Consider the following 26,025-nt stretch of genomic DNA (forward strand, 5'->3'; position numbering starts at 1 on the left):
TTAACTGACATTTGCGCAGTGGTGAAACGAAAGAAAATTGATGTCCTTTTTTTACCCACAAATAGAGCTTTCTTTTGGTGGTATTTGATTACCTCTACGGTTTTGATTTTTTGCAATATAAACAAAAACATAGCGACAATTTTAAAATAAAAAATACAATATTTTTTTTACTGCTATAAAACACAGCCAATAAAAACATTTAAAAAATCTAATTTTTTCATCAATTTAGGCTAATATGTATTCTGCTACATATTTTTGGTAAAAAAATCTCAAAAAGTGTAAATTGATTGGTTTGCGCAAAAGTTATAGTGTCTTCAAACAATATTTTATGGAATTTTTATTTACTTTATTTTTTTACTAGTAATAGTGGCGATCAGAGATTTTTAGTGGGACTGCGACATTGCAGCGGACAAATCGGACATCTAACTGAAACTTTTGACACTTTTTGGGGACCCAGTACTTAGTCACATCCAGCAGCGCCTAATATATCCAACATATATATGATCATATAGTCCTCATAATTGAGTGAGACACTGTCTTTCAGCTTGATTATTGTTCATAACATAGCTGAACAATCCACATTCTAGTGATCCCCGGTGCTTTGATGTATATTCGGAATCAACCTTCACCACACCCTACGTGACCCCCTAAAGTTCTGGTGAGTGCCCACTCTTTAGGGGGTCACGTATGGTGTGGTGAAGGTTGATTCCCAATATACATCAAAGCACCGGGGATCACTAGAATGTGGATTGTTCGGCTATGTTATGAACAATAATCAAGCTGAAAGACAGTGTCTCACTCAATTATGAGGACTATATGATCATATATATGTTGGATATATTAGGCGCTGCTGGATGTGACTAAGTACTGGGTCCCCAAAAAGTGTCAAAAGTTTCAGTTAGATGTCCGATTTGTCCGCTGCAATGTCGCAGTCCCACTAAAAATCTCTGATCGCCACTATTACTAGTAAAAAAATAAATAGTGGCGATCAGAGATTTTTAGTGGGACTGCGACATTGCAGCGGACAAATCGGACATCTAACTGAAACTTTTGACACTTTTTGGGGACCCAGTACTTAGTCACATCCAGCAGCGCCTAATATATCCAACATATATATGATCATATAGTCCTCATAATTGAGTGAGACACTGTCTTTCAGCTTGATTATTGTTCATAACATAGCCGAACAATCCACATTCTAGTGATCCCCGGTGCTTTGATGTATATTGGGAATCAACCTTCACCACACCATACGTGACCCCCTAAAGAGTGGGCACTCACCAGAACTTTAGGGGGTCACGTAGGGTGTGGTGAAGGTTGATTCCGAATATACATCAAAGCACCGGGGATCACTAGAATGTGGATTGTTCGGCTATGTTATGAACAATAATCAAGCTGAAAGACAGTGTCTCACTCAATTATGAGGACTATATGATCATATATATGTTGGATATATTAGGCGCTGCTGGATGTGACTAAGTACTGAGTTATACTAGTCTGAAGTGTTGTTTACAGTATTTTTTACATCTCCTATATATTGCTTTTTATTACAGCGGCTGCGATCAGCAAAATTTTATGCGGTTTTTACAATTTTATAATTTTATATCTATTGTATGGTTTTATCCCTTTTAATAAGAAGCGCTGGGCGAGTGTTTGGAGCTTTCTCTAGTTTGTTTCAACCACTTTTTTACTTTTTGGGACCAGTGACACTAATACAGCGATCAGTACTAGAAAAAAATGCACTGTCACTGCACTAATGACACTGGCATCAGGGGTGATCAAAGGGTTAAATGTTTCCCTGGGGGGTGCTTACTAACTGTGGGGGGGGGGGTTGCACTGATTGGGAAAAGATAGAGATCTGGGTTCCTGCTTAGCAGGAACACAAGATCTCCATCTTGTCCCCTTGCAGAACGGCGATCTGCCTTGTTTACATAGGCAGACCACCGTTCTGCCTCTCCCGGGGATGATCGCAGGTGGCCAGCGGACGATCGCGCCATCTAGTGGCTATTGAACGAAACAACCTACAGGTATGTCATTTCGTGCAATAGAGCAACATTGCCGCTGTAAATACACGGCGGCCGGTCGTCAAGTGGTTAATTGTCCATAGCTGTGGATTCTCAGCGCCATTCACCCATGGCCTTTGTCTGCAGTGGGTGAATGGAGTGTGGGAAAGAGAGGTAGGCGGTGGGGCCACAGCATTGAACAGTGTTTGCTTATTCAGTTAAGGCAGGAACAATAACTTCTTTTAAAAATGAAATAAGGGCAAATAATGAAAAAAAGAAGATAAAGCAAGAAAGTTAAGGTAAGAAGTAGTAGAGAGCAGAATATACACTCACTGGCCACTTTATTGGGCACACCTGTTCATTTTCTTAGTAACACAAATTGCTAATCAGCCAATCAATTGGCAGCAACTCAATGCATTTAAGCATCTAGATGTGGTGAAGGCGACTTGCTGAAGTTCAAACCGAGCATAAGAATTGGGAAGAAAGGGGATTTAAGTGACTTTGAATGTGGCATGGTTGTTGGTGCCAGATGGGTTGGTCTGAGTATTCCAAAAATTGCTGATCTACTAGATGATCTAGATGTGGTGAAGGCGACTTACTGAAGTTCAAACCAAGCATAAGAATTGGGAAGAAAGGGGATTTAAGTGACTTTGAATGTGGCATGGTTGTTGGTGCCAGATGGATTGGTCTGAGTATTCCAAAAATTGCTGATCTACTGGGATTTTCACGCACAACCATCTCTCGAGTTTACAGAGAATGGTCAGAAAAAGAGAAAACATCCAGTGAGCGTCAGTTGTTTGTACGAAAATGCCTTGTTGGTGTCAGAGGTCAAAGGATAATGAGCAGACTGGTTCGAGATGATAGAAAGGCAACAGTATTTCAAATAACCACCTGTTACAACCAAGGTATGCAGAATACAATTTCGGAATGCACAACACATCAAACCTTTGTAGCAAGGTTTCCAGGCCTGTGGCCTGATGTGGGTCTGCCATTAGTACCGGTAACCTCTCCAGCCCATGTGAGCTGTGACCCTGGGTGTGATAACTGAAGCAGCGACAACTCTGGCATCTTTGTTTGTGGTTTTTATTGGAATTAAGGGGATGGGAGAAGGGAATGAGTGGGATACTCCTTGAGGCTTAAACTAATTACAATTGGGACTTTACTTCTGAAATGCCCGTTGGCGCTTCCGTGATGCCAGCCGGCGCCAGCCAACGCTCACTGACACTGAGAATATTCTGTAAATTAGAAGAAGTGCTGAATCCTTGACTTATAGTCCAGAAGATCCAAGACTGAGAACTGTAGAACTCCTGACACTGTTGCACTGTGAAAGTCACTGAGTACTTTCCCCCGCCTGGCACAGCTTGAGGTAGTATGTAGTAGAACTCTGTATAGCTGTCACTGTAACTGGCAGGCTCTGTGCAATTCAGGGCCCAAACTGCAGGTGCCCCCTTTGTAGCTTCAGGGTCCTCAACCTAGGTACCCCCTTTACAGCTAGCTGGCACTGGATCCCAGAACCTCTTCCGGAGTGGTCCCCTCTAACTTCAGGCAGACCCCCAGGGCAATCCTCAGTACTCACACGACCTGTGTAGGCTTTCCTAGGACTGGACCCCTCTCTCCCTCCACAGGTTCTCAGCACACCGGATCCCCTCAGCTCAACTCAGCACTCTCTGGACACTCAGGCGATACCCCGAAACATTCACCTTCCTCAGACAGGAGGAGAGACAGCCGCATTCTCCTTCCTGGGACTCTGCTCCCGCCAAAGACATCGTGCCAGGCACTTCCCCCCAAACTTATACACACTCCCAGAATCCTTTGCAATAAAATCTGCCTTCTGGGGTAGTTACAAGCTGGGATGTGTCCCCTGATTGGGCTTCCTCCACTGCCCTATGAGAAGCCTCTCACAGGAGCCAGTGGGGATACTTCTCCCCTCAGCAGGCACATCTGGAAGCCCTGACACCCTATCTAGACAGATCACAGCCCTGCTGTTAGGCAGACAAGGCCCACTATACATTTACCTAGCACCTACCTGTAGGGTGCTACACCTTGAAGCAGATGGACCACCCTGTGTGCCACTCTTGTCAACTAAAAACAGGAAACTGAGGCTACAATTCGCACAGCAACAAACGGTCAAGAGGGAAAAGAACCGCTCAAGTGAGGGGATAGTTCCAAACACATCCAACCCAGGTGCAGGCACGGATCCGCAGTCCTGATAGCAGCAAATGGAAGAGCACAAAAAGCCGCACAACCGGTTGAAGATGCAAAAAGTTAAAATCCAAATTTATTTTGCAGGCAATTCGCACAGGCTCAACAAAATTGGACAATTGAAGATTGTAAAAACGTTTCCTAGTCTGATGAGTCTTGATTTCAGCTGACACATTTAGATGGTAGGGTCAGAATTTGGCATAAACTACCTGAAAGCATGGATTCATCCTGCCTTGTATCAATGGTTCAGGCTGGTGGTGTAATGGTGCGGAGGATATTTTCTTGGCACACTTTGGGCCCCTTAGTACCAATTGAGCATTGTTTAAATGCCACGGCCTACCTGAGTATTGTTGCTTACCATGTCCATCCCTTTATGATTACAGTGTACCCATCTTCTGATGGCTTCTTCCAGCAGGATAATGCACCATGTCACAAAGCTCAAATCATCTCATGACTGGTTTCTTGAACATGACAATGAGGTCACTGTACTCCAATGGCCTCCACAGTCAATATCTCAATCCAATAGAGCACCTTTGGGATGTGGTAGAAGATTTGCATCATGGACGTGCAGCCGACAAATCTGCAGCAACTGGGTGATGCTATCATGTCAATATGGACCAAAATCTGAGGAATGTTTCCAACACCTTGTTAAACCTACGTTATGAAGAATTAAGGCAGTTCTGAACGCATAAAGGGGGTCCAGCCCGGTACTAGCAAGGTGTACCTAATGAAGTGGCAGGTGAGTGTATAAAGCCTGATAATACAGAGAAAAAGTACTATGAGAGATCATTCAAAAAAAGGGAATCAGGGTATTCACACCAAGACAGGGATGAGGAAAGAAACCACGCCAGCCAGGTCTTTTCTCTTTAGGCAATGATATTTCCAGGGTAGGAAGTAGCTCTAGGCTTGGATCTGAGACATGATTTTTGTTTGAAAAACTAGAGAAAATCTTTCCTACTACTTGGACTGAATGATGTAACTGACAAGGCTATTCTAAGCAGCGTTGATTAGAGCAGTGGAAAGAGCAACAAAACACAGAATAGATCATCTGTCTGCTTCCAATGCGTCTATCCTGCCCCCTCCTTCTAGCTCCAGCTATTGCTCACTCCTGTATCTTAGGCTTTAAGCTCCCGTCTGTCATAATGATGCCCTAGTGGGGGCATGCAGAGAAACAGCATGATTCCTACTGCCTCTCATTGATCCTCAAGGGAATCTGTCAACAACAAAAGAGCAACTGAACACGCAGCAGGTCACTAACTACATAAATTACCTTTTTCCAGTATCTGCATTCCCCACGTCATATTAAAGCGGTATTAAACCCAAAAACAAAAAGGTATTATGTTTTTTTTTTATTTGCAAATTCATTCTTCATTCATCCTTCAGTTAGTTACAGCCAGGGCCGTAGATAAGGGCGAACCACAAGTTCTCCTGTACAGGGCCCTGGCCAGCAGGGGGGGGCCCAGGCAGCAGGGTGAATCGGATGTGGGCCGGGAGGGTGATTGGTGTGGCAGGGCTGCAATTACTGAAGCCAATCCTCTTTATGGCTCTCTCTGCAACATTTGGAAGCTGGCTTCTCCTCTCCCTCCCATTGGCTTTCAGCTGCTGCAGAGAGGGCCATAGAAAGGATCGGTTCCAGTAATTGTGCCCCCCCCCCCCGCACTGATCACCCTACCTGTGCACCATACGTTTCCCCTTGCTGCCCAGGCCCCCCTGTGTGCCCCCCCACCTTTCCAGTGCTGCTGACTTCCCTCCTCTTCTTCTTACCGCTGGCAGCTGAAAGCACACATTTGGATCTTTCAAGACTGAGAGTGGGGGAAAGGTTAGGTAAATATGTTTTATTTACCAGCCACTTCCTTTCCTGAATGATCGCAATGAGTGATCGGTACCAATCACTCACTGTGTTCATTCATAACTGAAGCATTGGCTGTATGGGGCCCTGTGTCAGGTTGTCTGTATGGGGCCCCATATTGGGTTGTCTGTATGGGGCCCCATGGTTTCTAACAGCAGCCCGGGTTTCATCATATAGCTGCAGACTAAAATTCATTGTAAAATCTTCTGTGCTAATCCAGAAAACTGTGAACACTTGAAAACCATAAGTCTAACAGTAATTTAAATACAACAATACTAGGTATAATAGCCAGCGAGTAGTATTTTTTTGTGTTTTGTTTTCTTTTTTTTTTTCCATTATTTTCACCTGTTTATCCGGACAGAAATTTTTTTTTTATTAAAACGTATTTTAACAGATCAAGCTGCCCAGCAAAAGTGTCTGTTAGAGACAAATCGTTGAACACTGATAGGGGTGCATACACAAGCTTTTTTTTAGCTTTTTTTTTAAAGTAAAACCTTTATTCCAAAATTGTTGCTGTAATTGCTTATAAAGTGTTAGCAGGAATTCAGCCTAAATTTGTTAGTAAATCCATCTAAAGAACAGTTTTTTCCTTTTTTTTTGCACACACTTAAAAAAATCAGGCCTAAAGATTACATAACAACCCCCCCAACCCCCCCCCCTCCCCCTCAACATGAAATATTTTCTAAAAACAGACACCCTAGAGAAAAAAATAGTGGAAGTTCCAATTTTTTATGTCATACAATATTGTCTAGGCCTAGGAAACACAAAATTTCAGTAAAAAACACATTAAAAATAATTTTAGGGGGCACAAAAACACAATAAATTACCTAATTTTTTGGTAGAATATAAAGCCGAGGTTAGACCGAGAAAAGAGATACCCAACATGTCAAAGCTTAAATTTGCGTGCGCCCGTGAAATGGCGACAAACTTCAGTACCCTATATTTTCCATTGGCAAGGATTTAAAAGCCGCCTGTAGGTATCAGTTTAGCGTTACCAAGGAGGTCTGGTACTAGAATTATTACTCTCATTCCGACGTGCGGTGATATGTAACATTGTGTATCGCAATCAACATTTTCAGGCGTAGGCGCTCCGCCGCGTGCATTTTTTTTATACAGGGCTTCAATTTTTTTTTTTTTTTTTCGGAAGGGGGGAATTTTATGTGCTTGGGTGTAGCTTTAATTTTTTACAATTAAAAGAAAAATTTTTTTTTTTTTACTTAACATTTTTTTTTCTATCACAGAGGGAACAAAATGTGATGATTTTTTTTTGGTGACAGGTTCTTTTTAATGAGACATCCAGGGTCTAAAAGACCCTGCATGTCTCCCCTGTGCTTCACTGAATGTAATGCAATCCACATCACACTGCATTACATTCTTTCCCAGCCTTGATGGCTGGGGAAACTGTCACCGAAGACCCGGAAGTGACGACACTCTCCTCTCTCCCCTATACCCAGCAGCACCCGCTATGCCGGTCTCAGGCCCGCAGACGGGCAAGCGGAGCACAGGATACATAGCAAGGGGGGGGGGGTGGGCACCTGGGGTTTTTCCCCTACAGTAATGTTCACACTAGCCAATGCTCTGAAAAGCCATCCATGGTGGATCCCTTTTCAGAGAGTGGCTAAGCAGCCACAGTCAGGCTTTAGAATGCCTATTTATTTTTTTTCTTTTGCCGAACGGAAGTTTATAACAGAGGAAATGCGCAGGACAAGCACTTGGCTCGCAGCTGTTGCGCAGCCCCATTAACTGAATGGGTGAGTTTGAGTATATTGTGGGTATAAGGAGTGCAGACTGTGTACAATATATACTGTGTGTAGGTTTAAACTATATTTACCCATGCTCCTTTAAGGCGGTAGTAAACTGCAAAAAAAAAATCCTCTTCCTGCAAATTAATGTCATAATGTGCTAGTATGCATTGCATACTAGCACATTATGAAAGACTTACCTGAAAACGAAGCCCTTCTGTTTTCACCCAGTCTTTGGCGTTTGCATGGCCAAGCCGCGATGGCGTCACTCTATTAAGAGAGCAGTGCGCATGCGCCAGTGACATCACTGGCGCTGCTAAAGTAATTATCCCCTAAACGGTACACGCTTAGGAAATATTTACTATACCTACAGGTAAGCCTTATTAGAGGCCTACCTATAGGTAGAAATCAGAAAAAAAGCCTTTACTACCACTTTAAGCCATGCCCAATGTGTAATGCAATTTAGCAATGCCCATTTTTGCCATGGAGCATGCTGCTTATCTTCTCCACCCCAAGTTACAAAGTTGGGAGGTATGCATACCAATGACCCACATGCTCAAATGTATGGTGGTAATACTACTTTATCAAATAAGTAGACTTAAGTATGAAAACACTTTTTTTTTTCCCCAGAACACTGATTCTCCTAATTTCTTAGCTAATGTCATTTATTTGGCATTTTGCATTCAATTTTCCTGAAAGCAAAGCACTGCAGCGGTGCCATGAACAGCCTCCTCTGGCTGTATTTTTACACTTTTGGTGGGCAGCTGGGGGCTAGTAAAACAGTTTTTACCACCTGTATGAGAGGCCTAGGACAGGAAGTGTGGCCCTGGCCAGATCAGAAGTTGAAATTAACCACTTAAGCCCCGGAAGATTTTACCCCCTTCCTGACCAGGGGGTATTTTGCGATTCGGCACTGCGTGACTTTAACGGATCATTGCGCGGTTGTGCAACGCTGTACCTAAACCAATTTGACATCCTTTTTTTCCCACAAACAGAGCTTTCTTTTGGTGGTATTTGATCACCTGTGCGATTTTTTGATCATGCGCTATAAACAAAAAAAGAGCGACAATTTTGCAAAAATAACAATATTTTTCACATTTCTTTATATGAAATTCCCCCCCAAAAAAATGTAAAAATCAAAATTTTTTAACATTTTCGGCCAATTTGTTTTATGCTACATATGTTTGGTAAAAAAAAAAAAATCGCAAAAAAGCTTATTTTGATTGGTTTGCGCAAAAGTTATTGCGTTTACTAACAAAGGGAAAGATTTTTGTCATTTTTGTTGTTTTTTTTTAACGCGTAATGGCGGCGATCTGCGATTATTTTTTTGCGGTACTGCGACATTGCGGCGGACAGATCGGACCCTTGACTGATGTTTTTGACACTTTTGGGGCTACCAGTGACATTTCTACAGTAATCAGTGCTATACATATGCACTGTTACTGTAAAAATACACTGGCAGTGAAGGGGTTAACTTTATTTGAGAGGGAGGGGCTGTGTGTGTCCCTAGGGGCGTGATTCTAACTGTGATTGGCTGTGGCTTGAGGTGTAGGAACAATGATCAACGGTCCTACATAGTAGAACCGTGTGATCATCGTTTCTACACCGGGGAGAATGACAGGCGGCTTGTTTACATCAGCCGCCTGCCTTTCTCCCTCTCCCCCGACGATCGCCGAGTGATCGGCGGACATCGGGTCCGCTGGTCACACGCGCTGGGGGGGGGGTCCGTGACGCTCCCCAGAGCCTCACAGGCTAGCGACGTAGACCTACGTCGCTCTGCCCGTGAGGGGCTGACTGCCGCAGTAAATATACTGTGAGCAGTCGGCAAGTGGTTAAAGGAAAAAACAAATAAAACAAATGCAGCTACCACATTTAATGATTGGTAGGTTGCAATAAATTACATTTTTTAAGGGTTTAAAAGGTAACTCCACTTTCATGGTGAAAAAAAAAAGCAACTAAAGAAAAAACAATATAGCGTATAAAATTGCGACACAAATAATATTGTAATTGAATGTTATTAAAAATGACCTTTCCTTTTCCATCTGCAGCCCTGTAATTTTCTGAAAATGCAATGCAATATGGCTACCTGGAGTTGTTCTGTACACAGAATGTGTACTAACCACACCCCAGAAACATCATTTCCTGCTTGTGTGATTGGCTCACCATCTTTCCCAGAAGTCTACACTAAGATACAAGTCAGATTTCTGGCATCCCCTACAATAAAAATGTAATTTTTGGTGAGATACTCCCAATAGGAACACGTCTAAAGGGATGCAGGCCCAGCAGATTTCCTCATTAGTGCTCTGCAGCTGCCACAGCTGATGGATAATTATGAAACCACTCCCATTTGACCCACTCAGCACAGAGGAACAAACAATGATTTCTTCAGGATAACAAAAGGTAGCAATCTGCAACAAAGTTTTTTTAAATCCTTGCAATGTACAGAGGTCACCCAGAGGAGAATGTCTTTTTCTCAACAAAAGTGGAGTTACACTTTAAGTGCAATCTGGATGCAGCAATGCTGGATCCGCCACAATCAGACGGGATGTCTAGATATTTGACGCTATACAGCTTTCCACAAAGCTGTAAGAAAAAACGAAAAAACAAGGCATCAAAACTAGAGATTCTAAAAGCAAGGTGGGTACCGGAGGTGCTGATTCTCCACAAATCATTTCCGCTGTCTCATCCTGCTTTTAACACTGTAACCTTGTGACAAGCTTGTGACCTGAAACTCCAAATAATTCCTTGCTTCTCGCAGATCAGCTAATATGCATATTACAAACCCTCTCAGATCCTGAGACAAATGAATAATTACACTCAGGGGTAATTATTCTACACTCTACAGACTACTTTGCAGTTAGGCAATTTAGTCCAGGATCTACCTCAGCCTGTGATTGGACAATGAAGGAGCAGCAGTAGCCCATTAAGCATCTTTGTACTCTTAGGCCCCTTTCACACAGGCGGACCGTTCAGATCCGCCTGTCCGCTTTTTGGCGGATCTGAACGGTCCCCCCATGCATCTCTATGGGGGATCGGATGTCAGCAGAGACATGTCCGCTGACATCCGATCCGATCTGTCAAATCTGGACGGATGGAAACCCTATTTTCCATCCGTCCAGCGGATCGGATGGGATCGGATGAGAACGGACCGACGGCCCGTTCCCATCCGATTTCCCCCATAGAGATGCATGGGGAACTGATAGCTGTGTTTCTGCACACAGCAAGGAGACACAGCTGTTATCCTCCTGCTCAGCGGGGGATCGGCGGCTCGATCCCCCGCTGAGAAAAACGGAATCCGTCCGATGGACGGATAGTGTGAAAGGGGCCTAAAGCTGCATACACACTATCCAACTTTTGTGGTTAGATTTCCTTCAGATTTATCTTTTCTATGTAGCACAAGGGCCTGCTAGATTGCATACAAATTGTAAGTGTTTAGGTTTGACCTCATATTATATGGTTTTGGTAAGTCTAAAGGAAAAAGTCTTCAGAAAATCTTATAGTGTGCATGGCCCATTAGCTTCTGTAAGCATGCAGAGTTGCCAACTGTCAGTAAATTTACAGACAGTTTGTAAAAATAAGTGATTTATACAACTGTCTGTAAATATCAGGGGCTGATGATTTGTCATGCTGTGTTGACTTTTTCTGTGTAAATCAGGCAGAATTACTTGTTATGGGTATTGTCAGTGTTTCCATGTCGTGTTTATACTGTTTAAATATCGATTAAATATTCAGGCAGATCCTAAACCCTGCATTTTGAGCATTTTAGATGATCTTCCAATTGAAGATATTCCCAAACAAGCCATTAGTAGAGCCCTCTTCCAGGCCTGTAAGTTAAATCGGTAGTATACTCCGCTATATGACTTTTACCTACAGGTAAGCCTATATTAAGGCTTACCTGTAGGTACAATTAATATCTCCTAAACCTGCACGGTTTAGGAGATATTCAACCTGCATGCACCCGCTGACGCCTGCGGCGCATGCGCTCTGAAGGTCCGGCGGACCTTCAGAGCTCCTTGCCGGATCTTGCCGGAAAGTGAAAATTCCACGCGCATGCGCGGGAGTGAAGTCATCACGTCTCTGGCCACTCACAGCGCCGGAGCCGCCGAACCAGGAAGAGACACAGAGGGAGCATGTCATATACATATATATACATACATACATACATATATACACTGTATGTAAAAATGTTTGCAATGGTCCTAATCAGCGAATGTGTATTAAAAGAGATGAAGCAAACTATTGATTGATCTGTTAGTGGGTTAATGTGGAAAAAACTATTAATTTCCATTAGTGTGCCATGCTGTAGTCACAGCCCCAATGGCCCTTGGATGAAAGCGGGGCAATAATATTGATTTAATGCAAATGATAAATGTAATGGGACTAAGCATAGTTGCAAATGAGTTTTAGCTGTATGGATTGTCACTGAGCACATAGGAAAGTGATTGTTATCTTCAGCTATGTGAATTAAGCCGCCCAAGTTTTGTTGCATGTTTGTCAAGGTTAAGGACTGTTATATGCATTAATGTCAGTGCAATATATCAGCTATGTATGGTATCATCTCAGTCATTTTTAGCCACAGCTTCTACTTCTTATTCAAGAGATAAATATCATCACTCCACAACAAATACCTATTTGCATTCTTACAGCAAAGACATTGAAGGTTTTTACAATCCAGAGGAGGAGAATCTAGGTTTTCCATACAGTTGCGGTTACAATAATATAATACCAATAAAATATGTTTATGCCTTATTTCATTAGTACTCATAAAAAGCTGTGAAGTTGCTAATAACAGATGTAAAAATTGCAAAGTTTTAGGATGGTCACCTTAAATAGACCTTATGTCGCCAATGCCCTTGACAAGACAATGACAAGGTAGTTAACCCAGTTTTCTTATAGGCTGTGCATTTCAAGACCACAAGAGTGACATACATGTTCGTATAAGCGGAGATGTATTAATATTCAAATCATGGGACTACACACAAGGACTGTAAAACGACATATCTACTTGGAACATAGACTATAAACCTGGATGGTGATAAAATATACATTGCATACTAGACACAGAGAGTGACTGCACAGCATGCATACAGGGTGGTGAGGGCAAAGGAGGGCATTGAAGTTTTGGGGATGCTAAGGCTAGGACAAAAAGTTGATGAGTCTAGAACTCTCACCTGACCAAACACAGAGCTCAGAATTGGGTGCAGCTCCACGAAAAGGGGCTCCGAGTCTGGATCGGGGTCACTGTCACTGCTCTTGGCCGGAGGAAGGTCACTGACTTTGGTTGGCTGGGGTGAAGCTCCTTCTGAAACCTTCTCAGCCTCTTTCTTCTTGGTTCTCTGTTCATTTCTAGTCTCTGGCTGTTCCCTAGGATTGGGAGACACCAGCCTGGGACTAGGTGTGTGTTCCCTAGGACTGGGTGGGTAGTCCCTGGGACTGGAAGGTTGCTGCCTAGGACTGTGTGAATGGTGCCTGGGACTGGGAGACTGTTGCTTGGGACTGGGAGTCTGCCTATGTGGAGTCATGTGCTGGTGACTAGGATGAGGGTGGTGAGTGGGGGTCTGTGGATGGTGGCTTTGATGATTAGGATGGTGCTGAATATGACTATGGTGGTCAGGAGGTGGGCTGCTAGAGTGATAGTACCTGGAAGGGTACTGGGAATAAATGGAAGGGTACTGATGCGGATTAGCGGGGTACTGGACATACTGCGGGCTGCTGGGGTGTCTAGGCTTTCGTGCCCCCTCCTGCGGAGGGAGTCTTCTCATTATTGGGGGGCTTTCGGTCGTCCGTGGCGATTGCCGTCTCCGTCCCCCAGCAAGTCCACTCTCCCTGGGGTGGCATAGAGGCCTCCTGAAGCTTGGATCAGTCTCATGGGGCAGCTGGTATCTGTGATGAACTCTCCTGTTCTCCCCAGTGCTCAGCACAGAGCTGCCGCTGTCGTTCATTGCTCTGGATCCTGCTCAGTCCTGCCATAGGATGCTCAGCACAGAGAGAGGCGAGGAATAGACATCTTCTACCGGCCACGTCTGTTCAGTACCACCGAGCCAGTGACAGCTCCAGCACACAGCTTGAATGGGAGGGAGGAGGGAGCTGGAGTGGGAAGGGAGGGGAGGATCAGAAGGTGGATGACACAGGAGAGGGAGAGAGAGAGGAGGAGAGGAGGAGAGGACTCACATCATTTCCCCCATCATTTCCAATAAAAGTCCAGCGATCTCACAATGCCCTGCTTATGTCACATACACATTCATCCCTGCATCTAGATCTCTAATATGTCTTTATATTTAACCACTTCAGCTCCGGAAGGTTAACCCCTCTTCATGACCAGGCCATTTTTTGCGATTCGGCACCGCGTTACGTTAACCATTTAGTGCCGGTTCACACTTGTGCGGTTTGCGAGATCGCATGTAATTTGGTGCGCACTGCTCCTAAATTACATGCGATCTCATGTGCGGATGCGAGTTCAGCCATACACTTTGTATGGCAGAATTTGCAGTGCATCCGCAGCAAACTTGCACATGAGGCTTTTTTTGAGCCGCAGCAGAATCGGATCGCATAGTGGTTCTGTGCGAACTTGCAGATCGCACTGCGATATGCGATCGGAACTGGGGGTGTCGTTAACTTTTAATTGACACCCCCTGCGTATCGCATATGGCAGAGAGGAGGAGAGGACTCACATCATTTCCCCCATCATTTCCAATAAAAGTCCAGCGATCTCACAATGCCCTGCTTATGTCACATACACATTCATCCCTGCATCTAGGTTTATGTTTATGCATCTAGATCTCTAATATGTCTTTATATTCAACCACTTCAGCTCAGGAAGGTTAACCCCTCTTCATGACCAGGCCATTATTTGCGATTCGGCACCGCGTTACTTTAACCATTTAACCACTTCTGGACCGGAAGGATTTTCCCCCGTAATGACCAGGCTATTTTTTGCGATTCAGCACCGCGTTACTTTAACCATTTAACCACTTCTGGACCAGAAGGATTTCCCCCCCGTAATGACTAGGCTATTTTTTGCGATTCAGCACTGTGTTATTTTAACAGACAATTGCGCAGTTGTGCGACGCTGTACCCAAATAAAATCGATGTCCTTTTTTTTCCCAACAAGTAGAGCTTTCTTTTGGTGGTATTTGATCACCTGTGCAATTTTTTTTTTTTGCGCTATAAACAAAAAAAAAACAAAAAGACAATTTTGAAAAAGAAAACAATATTTTTCACTTTCTGCTATGTAACATTCCCAAAAAAGAAAAGTTAAAATCAAATTGAATCATTTTACTCCAATTTGTATTCTGCTACAGATTTTTGGTAAAAAGCGTATTTTGATTGGTTTGCGCAAAAGTTATTGTGTCTACAAAACAGGGGAAAGATTTATGTCATTTTTTCAATTTAAAAAAAAAAAAAACAATATTTTTTTACTTTCTGCTATAAAACACAGCCAATAAAAAAAATGTCAAAAATTTAATTTTTTCATCAATTTAGGCCAATATGTATTCTGCTACATATTTTTGGTAAAACAAAAAAAAAATCCCACTACAAGCAATACAATTGCCTACAAACTATATTTTTATGGAATTTTTATTTATTTATTTATTTTTTTTACTAGTAATGGCAGCGATTTTTAGCGGGACTGCAACATTGTGGCGGACAGATCGGACCCCCACCTGCCATTTTTGACACTTTTGGGAGAACCAGTGACATTACTACAGTAATCAGTGCTAAAAATATGCACTGTTACTGTAATAATGACACTGGCAGGGAAGGGGTTAACCCAGGGGCGATCACAGGGTTAAATGTGAGCCTAGATGGTGTTTTCTAACTCTGGAGGGGATGGGCTTCTGAAATCATTACAGAGACCTGTGTTACTAAATAGGAGGAGCACAGGAGCTCTGCATTGATTCCTGAGAGAACAACGATCTGCTGTGTTTACAAGAGCAGACCGCCGTTCCCTCTTCATGGGGAGTGATTGCGGGTGACCGCCTGCAATTGCAGTCGCCGGCTTCGTGCATTGGCTGCCCTGCTGGCGCCAGAAGCGCGCACACGCGTCCCCAGGATTGCTTTCGCGAACCGCCGTACAGGTACGGCGATTCGCAGAACCCTGCTGACCTGCCGCCGTATATAGGCAGACTGGTCGACAAGTGGTTAAGAAACAGGCCTGTTTCTGACACTTGTTGTTTACAAGTTAAAATCGTTGCAATACTTTATGTCACACCGTATTTGCGCAGTTGTCTTACAAACGTAATTTGTTAGGGAAAAAATATACTTTTTTTCATAAAAAAAATAGGAAAACAGTAAAGTTAGCCCAATTTTTTCTATAATGTGAAAGATGTTACACCGAGTAAATAGATACCCAACATGTCATGCTGCAAAATTGCGCACGCTCGTGGAATGGTGACAAACATTGGTACTTAAAAATCTGCATAGGCAACGCTTTAAACATTTTCTAAAGGTTACCAGTTTAGAGTTACAGAGGAGTTCTTTTTTAGAATTATTGCTCTCGCTCTGGCGATCGCAGCGATACCTCACATGTTTTCATTTGTGGGCGCGACTTACATATGCGTTTTCTTTCGTGCGGAGCTCACGGCGAAGGGGGCGCTTTACATTTTTTAAATTTATTTTACCTTTTATTTTTCCTATTACAAGGAATATAAACATCCCTTGTAATAGAAATAAGCAGGACAAGTCCTCTTTAACCACTTTACCACCGGAGGATTTTCCTGCTGTACGTCCAGGCCATTTTTTGCGATTCGGCACTGTGCGACTTTAAAGCGGAGTTCCACCCTGGGACATTTTTTTTAATAAAAATACCCCCGGGACAGTCAGGGCTAGTACATTCCACAATGGCTAGCCTCTGATCTGTCCCGGGTCGCACTTACCTGCAAGAAGAAATACTTACCTTGAAAATGTATTGTCCAGCGCTGCCATCTCAGGTGTGGGCAGCTTGAAGCCAGCGCGATCCTCTTCTGTGTCCTCTTCCGTCCTCTTCGGTCCCACGATGCACTGCACCGGCCCCGCGGTCACTTCTGGTGCCGCAGCGTCATCCCTGCACAGCTTCTGGGCATGCCCAGAAGCTGTTTAGCAGGGAATGAGGTGCCGCATCGGAACTGACGTCAGGGCCGGTGCAGGCGCATTGATTCCTGGGAGCGATGACGTTCAGCTTCCAGGAATCATTGCAAAGCCAGGAAGTGACGAATTGCCAAGGCCACCGAGGGGAGGAAGAGGAAGTAAGGTAAGTATATTTTCTTCTAAACCAGGTATGTAAAAAAAAAAAAAGAATTGCAATTATCCATTTGTTTTTCAGGTGACCCGGAGCGAGAAGATGGAGGTAAGTTTAATTTTAGGGTGGAACTTCGCTTTAACTGACAATTGTGCGGTCATGCAACGCCGTTGTAACGTGAGAATTACCTACCCCGTGAGAAAAACCTACCCTCGTCACTTCCGGGGATGAACAGCTGAGCAGCGCAGCAGTGCGCATGCTCAGAGCCCCGGAGACCTAATGAAAAAGATAAGGAGCTGACTACAGGGCATGCGCAGTAGTATGAAAGTATTAGGGTGTCCGTGAAAAAAACCTACCCACGCGGCGGTGACATGAAAACAGCTGTACTACAATATGAATCATCTCCGCTGCTATCCCTGACACTTCACTGATGTCGGCTAGTAAATATAAAAGCGGCTGGCGGCTCCGTTATGTATCTTCTCATACACCCGCTGCCGCTTTTATATTTACTAGCCAACATCAGTGTAGGGTCAGGGACAGGAGCGGAGATGATTCATATTGTAGGGCAGCTGTTTTAATGTAACGGCCGCGTTATACACACTGAGGGTGCACCGGAAGTGACGAGGGTAGGTTTTTCTCACGGGTAGGTAATTTTCACGGAACACCGTACCCAAACGAAATTTACGTTCTTTTTTTTCCCACAAACAGAGCTTTTTTTTTGGTGGTATTTGATCACCTCTGCGCTTTTTATTTTTTGCGATATTAATAAAAAAAAATTAAAAAATTTTGAAAAAATAACAATATTTTTCTACTTTGACAGTTAAAAAATATCCAATATATTCAATTTATGTCATATATTTAGGCCAAAATGTATGTAGCTACATGTCTTTGACAAAAAAATTCTCAATGAGCGTATTTTTAACCGCTTTAAGACTGGAAGATTTTACCCCATTCCTGACCAGGCCATATTTTGCGATTCGGCACTGCGTTACTTTAACGGACAATTGCGCGGTCGTGCGATGCTGTACCCAAATTAAATTTATGTCCTTTTTTCCCCACAAATAGAGCTTTTTTTTGGTGGTGTTTGATCACCTGTGCGATTGAGGCTTGCCCTCACTTGACTTTCTGCCTAGGAGAGGAAAGGACCGGATCCTTTCCTCCGCTACCGATGGCTCTGGTAAGAGGGGAAAGCAACTGAGAAGCGGCGGTGGGGGATGGGTGCACCTCTCCCGCCACACATAAAAGTGATCCTGCTGCAAATCCGCCACTGGGACCACTTTTATGTGAAAGAGGACTGCCCGCCCTGTATCTGACAAGATACAAAAGGTTTCCAAGCTCTCCATACCGACCAGTCTGCAACCAACCGAATTGACCTGTCCAACAGTACGCTTTAAAAACAGGGGTTTAGTTACACACATTTGCAAATACATGCGTGAGCCACAGAGCCCTGACAAGGCACCCCATTATCTGTGGTCCTAACTCTAAATTCCTCATGGCACACCTGGTGACCCCGAACCCCTGTTTCTACTTGTGACCCCTCTCCCCCATGTCACACCTGGGGACCCTGATGTTCCTCCATGTCACACCTGGGGACCTCAATCCCCCATGGCACACCCAGGGATCCCAGTTCCTTATGGCACACCTGGTGACCCCAATTCTCTTTCACACCAGGGATCCTCCATGTCACACCCAGGGACCCTGATCCCCTGTTCTGGGAATACTCACTGGGCAGTATGAAGAGAGTGGCCTGCACTCTGCCCTCCTTCGCTGTCATCCTGCTTATTCCTTCTCCCAGGACGCTCCTCTCCTGGACCACAGTGCTCACCACAGCTCCAACCGCCTCCTGGTGGAGGGAGAAGCAGCAGTCAGAGAGCTCCACACCTCCTTCATCACCAACATCTTCAGACCATTCCGGTGCCTTGTCGCTTCTGCTCCAGTAAAGGTGCCGCCCTCCAGTGCCGAGCTCCGGCTTAGGCTCATCTCTCCTCCACTCCATGCTTAATACCGACCCAGGGAAATGAACGGCTGCCCACCAGCTCAGTGTAGAGAGTCACTTCCCGCCCAGGGTTTAGGCTGCTAAGCTCCAGACGAAGAGGATCATTATGCAGGTAGCACTCCGATGGGCTCCTTTCCTGCCCCTTAGGGCTCACCCAACAATGGTGGAAAGCCAGGGAATGGTAGTTCTTCTACTGCCCTAGACACCTGGCATCTTCCTCTGTCCCTCCTTCCTCCCCCACTGCCGCCCCACCCCTCAGCTCACAAGGATCATTCATGACAGAGAGTGAGTGCTGACTTGTGGCTGCGCCCCTAGGTGGCAATGCACCCTAGGCGGCTGCCTAGTTTGCCTAGTGTAAGCACCGGCCCTGTGCATGGGTAGTAGGTATTGGGTAAAAGGTGACCTATTTTGTAGGTATAGTATACTGTATGTACAGCTGTACAGAGTGAAATACGCTTGTTGTGGTCTGCAATGCACAGGCAAATGCTGACACTCATGTTTATGTGTGCACACTTTTCGTGTATTTTTCAAACTGTTAAATTTGGCATATAAATAAAATATTCCTGAACATTTACAGGAATACACAGTTATCTTGTGCATAGCTGTGTACAACTTTTTTTTTTTGTGATGCATACCTATGGGCAAATTAATTCTGCAGCTTTGGCTTCCAGGTGCCACAGTAACACCAAATATTCCGCCATGTTTAAGAGCTCTAAGTATGCAAGAAAAACCCCTGACATTTATATAGCAACAGCAGTACCCGCCAACAGTATCCACCAGCAATACCCACCAGCAGTACCAGCCAGCAGTACCAGCCAGCAGTACCCACCAACAGTACCCACCAGCAGTACCCACCAGCTGTACTCACCAGCAGTACCCATCATCAGTACCTGCCAGCAGTACCTGCCAGCATTACCCACCAGTAGTACCCGTTAGCAGTACCAGCCAGTAGTACCCACCAGCAGTCAGCAGTATCAGCCAGCAGTACCCACCAGCAGTATCAGCCATCAGTACCTGCCAGCAGTACCAGCCAGCACTACCAGCCAGCAGAACCCACCAGCAGTACCAGCCAGCAGTACCCACAAGCAGTACCAATCAGCAGTACCAGCCAGCAGTACCCACCATCAGTGCCCACCATCAGTACCCACCAGCAGTACCCGCCAGCAGTACCCCCCAGCAGTACCTGGCAGCAGTACCCACCAGCAGTACCAGCCAACAGTACCCACCAGCAGTACCAGCCAGCAGTACAAGACAGCAGTAACAGCCAGCAGCACCCACCAGCAGTACCAGCCATCAGTACAAGCTAGCAGTACCCACCAACAGTACCAGCCAGCAGTACCAGCCATCAGTAACCACCAGCAGTACCCACCATCAGTACCTGCCAGCAGTGCCAGCCAGCAGTACCCACCAGCAGTACCCTCCAGCAGTACCGATCAGGAGTACCAGCCAGCAGTAACAGCCTGTAGTACTCACCATCAGTACCTGCCAGCAGTACCAGCTAGCGGTACCCACCAGCAGTACCCGCCATTAGTACCTGCCAGCAGTACCAGCCAGCAGTACCTGCAAACAGTACGCACCAGCAATACCCACCAGCAGTACCAGCCAGCAGTACTCACCGTCAGTACCTGCCAGCAGTACCAGCCAGCAGTACCCACCAACAGTACCTGCAAGCAGTACCCGCCAGCAGTACCCACCAGCAGTACCTGCAAGCAGCACCCCCCAGCAATACCCACAAGCAGTACCAGCCAGCAGTACCCACCGTCAGTACCTGCCAGCAGTACTCACCAGCAGTACTCGTGTCAACCAGTCAGTTAAGGTGCAGGTAAACTGCAGTGCATCCATGTGAAAGAAGCCTTAGGCTTCTTTCACACAATCGGTCTGTGCATGCTTTTTAATAACTAGTTGTGTTCTGTCATAATAAAATGTCAAGTCCTTGTTCATACATGTATGAACAAGGACATGACATTTTCTGGCTGCCTAGGTCACATGTGCTAGGGGTGCAACTAGCCCCCAGCACATAACTGTAAATATCCCAGCATGTGCAGTGTTTCTGACTCCTACCACCATGATTCAAATCACTGAAGGGGTCATGGTGGTTAGAGTGTTCCTTTAATATCTCTCAGAAGACGTAAACCTGTATACCGATTCCATTTCATTTGATCATCCTCTAGTTGTGTTAAATTAGTGGGGGGAGGGGGGGCACGGAGTGCCACCTACCTAAAATGAGTTTTTGCAGGTTGGGATGTCTGATCTTGAATGTACCTTTAAATCAAAATTACAGTGTACGCAGCCCATCATGTCTCTAGAGACTTGTGACATCAGTGTGGCATAAAACATAGAGTGACTCATCCTACAGAGAGAAAAACTGTAAGTGAATTGATATATTCTGCTAACTAATGATTCAGCTCTCACAGAGCTACCTGTGGATAATAGTTACACTTTTTTAATAAGACAGTGCAAGGAGCGACTATGTACAATGTTCTGATCAACCAATCAGTGTTTACCTTTCCAAGTTTTTAAGTCTGATAAATGATGATTGTTATGTGGTTTGTTCAGATTATTATACTCTGCAAATAGCTTTTATTTAACTATACTATAGCATTTTGTGAACATGCCCAAAATCACACAATTTATGAAACGCAATAAAAACACATGTCGCACCTGTGGTGTCCTTCATTGGTAGAAGCACCCCAAACACAGCAGTCGTTTGCTATTCATTTTAAAGAAAAATGCAACAAATACATCAAAGGCCTCTTGCGCACGATTCTGATGTTTGGGCATCTGTTTAAACGTAATTTCAGGCATCTGTTTTGTGAGTATTCCCGCCTATTTATGCACATATTTGTGCACATATGTGCGGTCATGCATTCATGCGCACAATAAATTAATAGGGAAAATGCATTCATATTTATGCTCATATGCGCATTTCCGCGTACGGGTGTAAAATACTGACTGCTAACACAGATTTTTTTTATTTAATTTTTTTTACTCAAGAATACACAGCGCTTGTTTACTTGCCTGTGTATACATAGGCACATTTTAAACAATAAGCTGCATTTTAGATCAGTGAAAAAAATCTTTTTCAAGCTGCAGTGTGCATGAGGCAAAGTGCCAAGCTTGAGGCTACAAAAGATCCACGAGCTACTTTGCCACGTTTATCCCGTTATGCAGCTTATTGGAATGAATGGGCTGTCCTTTGAATGCAGTGCAGCAACGCACAAAAACCACGCAAAACGCACATTTTCCCTAAATATATTAATTGTTATCAAAGTGATACATTCTTTACAGTGAGCATGTGCCCAGACTATGCACATTAAAGTATTTACATACACTATTCTAAACAAGCAGTAAATGGAAAACACATCCTCAATCACCTCTGTAGCTAAAGGCATTGTAGAGAAACGTGTATTAAAAAAAAAAATCACAACATAGGCAATTAAAAATTACCCTTTAACCTGCATTCTTACCTGATCAGAGCATATTCCTGGTATTTTGATGTGTTTTTTTAATTTCTACAGTATGCACAGCAGAATCTTGGCAGCCTACCAGTCCTGTAATGTAAGCACAAAGCAGGTGATTGTAAGCTGCTATAAAGTGACTGAAACCTAACTTGAGTCTTTACTGTGTTCTTAGAGGAGCTCAATCAGCTAGAGAGGTAGGGCTTGTTGTATAGCTCTTTAATGCATGGTGAGAATAAGTAAAAACTTTAAAGTTGAACTCTAGGAATTATATTTTTTGCATACCTAAAGATGGACCGATTATCGGCAACACCGATATATCGGGGGCCGATATGCACTTTCCCCGATATATAAATAATAAATAAATAAATTAATAGGGAAAATGCATTCATATTTATGCTCATATGCGCATTTCCGCGTACGGGTGTAAAATACTGACTGCTAACACAGATTTTTTTTATTTAATTTTTTTTACTCAAGAATACACAGCGCTTGTTTACTTGCCTGTGTATACATAGGCACATTTTAAACAATAAGCTGCATTTTAGATCAGTGAAAAAAATCTTTTTCAAGCTGCAGTGTGCATGAGGCAAAGTGCCAAGCTTGAGGCTACAAAAGATCCACGAGCTACTTTGCCACGTTTATCCCGTTATGCAGCTTATTGGAATGAATGGGCTGTCCTTTGAATGCAGTGCAGCAACGCACAAAAACCACGCAAAACGCACATTTTCCCTAAATATATTAATTGTTATCAAAGTGATACATTCACTTTCATTCATTCATACGGCCCCTGAGGTTACCGATATTGCCGATATTTAGGGAAAGTGCTTGTACCGGAGTAAGGCCTGCAGCTAGAGGCATCACCCCGGTACCGGTGTCCATAGCCGACGGTCGGCTGACTTGTAATGACAACTGATGCGGCTGAGAAGCCGCTCAGCTGTCATTACAAGGAGCGGGAGGGGACGTCCCTCTCCTCCCGCCACCTTCCACGGCTCACCCGGAGACCCGGGCATCTTACCTCCACCGCTGCCGCCGAAGAGAAGACCCGGTGTAGCATGAAGATGTGTCCCCGTGAAAGCTGGTATCCCTGCCGCAAGTACGCATGCGCCGGTCTCCATGTAAACCCCCAGATCCCTCAACAAGGAGAACCTAAAAAAAAAAAAAATGTTTTAATGTCTGAAAATATCGGCAGATATCGGCCGATACCGATATCCGATGACCAAAATATCGGTATCGGCATTAAAAAAACGATATCGGTTGATCACTACTAAATATCATCTTGGCTCAATATAAGTATCCATATCTGATATCCGGAGGGCTGCTGAGGAAGCTGAAAGTCACTGTAGTAGTCTGTGCTATATACTGAAAAGCACTATCATTCGGGTTCTGTGCAAGCAGCTTCCCCTTTGCACACTGAGCACCTTTGCAATTCATAGAGTTGTATTTTTTTCAATGAATACAAGGCGTTCCAAGATTGGATAAGGAGGACCTTGTGATGTTACTACCCATCTCTTATCCTCATTCATTAATAAAAATACAAGAAATTCTCTGAATGGTGGAGGTGCTGAGCGAGCAACCCCCTGTGTTCAGTGTGCAGAAGAAAAACTGCTGGAACAGCACATGAAAGATCTGAAATATCATCATGAATCTCGCTGTATGTAGCTCAGCATCCTCAGCAGCCTTCAAAGTATCAGATTTGGATATTTACAGTACACCAATGCAAGCTGGCCCAATGTAAGTATAGTGCTTACCCTGAAGGAGCTGGTGGATGGATTGGATTCCCTGTTCCTGTGCCTACGATATAAATAACACTACACACTCTGACACAACTGGCTGGGTGGGGAATATTTAGTGCAGCGCCCTGGTAGCAAAAGCAATATGAAACAACAGCTAAGATACAGCAAACAGTTCAATTATAACAAAGGAATATATTGCAAATAGGTGAACGGAGCAACTTCTCCTAATCTCTATACTGGGGTAATCCTAACTAAGGAGAATTGTGCCGCTCTAACAGTTCAGCAGTCAGTGATATACTTCTGCCAACTGGCCAGCTGGTTGGGGCCCAATTGTTGACATAGCACTCCAGTTAATGTTCTTTTAAGCACTAATGATGCATAGTTGCCAACATTTGAAAAAAAATTCCAGGGACACTTTGAAGCACAGCTATCAATTACTTACCACACCTACTTCCCTGAAGCTCCGCCCACTCCGCATAATTAATCTTCGCCTACTTATCGTCGGATTATAGCGTCTACTCAATAAAGAGAGAATTACAGGAAATCGAAAAGGGAATTTCAAACTTAAGGCCAAAGTAGCAGAGTTGGAATAATTCTCCCATTCAGCTGCACTACTTCTGCCGCAAGTTTAGAATTCTCATCACAATTCCCTGCGAATCTAAAGTGTCAAATGTGCTCAGGTGTGACCATACAAAAAATGTAATATGTAAATATAAATAAAGTACAAGGTGTATATAAGTACGATAAAACCTAATTATACTATCTGGTATAGTTAGGTTTAATGGCGCCAGGCGGCACCATTAGGTAACTGCACATGCGCCTGCCCGGCCGAGCTTGCATGAGCCTTTCCGAGCCCGGCAGGCGTCAGAACGACACATGCGCAAATATGATGTCGGCCCGCAACCATTTTTTTTACAGGCAGCGGCTGCCCGTAACGGGCATTTACAGGCAGCCCAATTAACGGGCGCTTGCCGGGACAATGTAAATTACCCAGGACAGGCTCCTATTTGCCACAAGTGTCCCTGCAAAAACGGGACAGTTGGAAAGTATGATGATGACATTGGCTCTGGTCCCTTTAAGCACTGATGATGGTACTGATTCAAGTTCCTTTGAGCACTGATAATGGCACGGACACTGGTCCCTTTAAGAACTGATATAGGCACTAACTCTGTTCAACTTGCAGACAACACTGTTCCTCTGTGGTCAAAGTGTAATGTGGTTTTGGCCACCAACTCTTGTGTCAGCAACTAATAACTTCCCCCTTCTCACTCTGGAAAGTCCCGCTGGTCAGTGTCTGCAACATCCTAACCCCTTGATCAGGCAGCGGGCTCTATCAGAATCTTTATCACTCTCCAATGTCCCCAAATGCCTGTTGCTGTATTTATCTCCCTCTCAAGTGCAGGGGTGAATGGTCTGTTAGAAGCCTAATGTGCAATCATATCTCTCAGAGCAGCCTCCACACTTCTTCTTCTCAGCCTGGGAAAACAGCAGCATACCCCCTCTCCTCTATGCCCCAATGCCTTGTGGGATTTTTAGTGTAGCACACCCCTGTAGGGGCTGCTGATGAACTTGGATCCCCATTCCTGCATAGCCAGGCACACTGAATTTTCATAGGCACCCAGGGTCAGAGAACAATCCGTGACTTTTTTTTTTTTTTATTCATTTATTAGAGGTTTAATAACTTGGATATGGATGAGAGGTTATGGGATGCCCACTTGACTTCAGCAAAACTTCAACAACAACTTCTGGGACATCTTTCTATATAAAGTCTATATACAATCTCCTTCACTTGCCTCCTGCACACACTTGCTTGCTTGCTCCA

The 26,025-nt window shown here is 44.3% G+C and overlaps 1 protein-coding gene across 1 annotated transcript in view; it reads right to left on the reverse strand.

Moving 5' to 3' along the window:
* CABP1 (calcium binding protein 1) overlaps positions 1–13,882 on the reverse strand; it is a 65,068-nt gene extending 51,186 nt beyond the window's left edge. Inside the window, exon 1 of the mRNA XM_082257667.1 lies at positions 12,968–13,882. Within this exon, the coding sequence (XP_082113793.1) occupies positions 12,968–13,738 (771 nt within the window). The 5' untranslated portion in view covers positions 13,739–13,882. The remainder of the gene's footprint in view (positions 1–12,967) is intronic.
* Positions 13,883–26,025: the final 12,143 nt, after the last annotated feature.

Source organism: Pelophylax lessonae (genome assembly GCF_965119305.1).
Source record: "Pelophylax lessonae genome assembly, chromosome: 1".
Classification (NCBI taxonomy): Eukaryota; Metazoa; Chordata; class Amphibia; order Anura; family Ranidae; genus Pelophylax; species Pelophylax lessonae.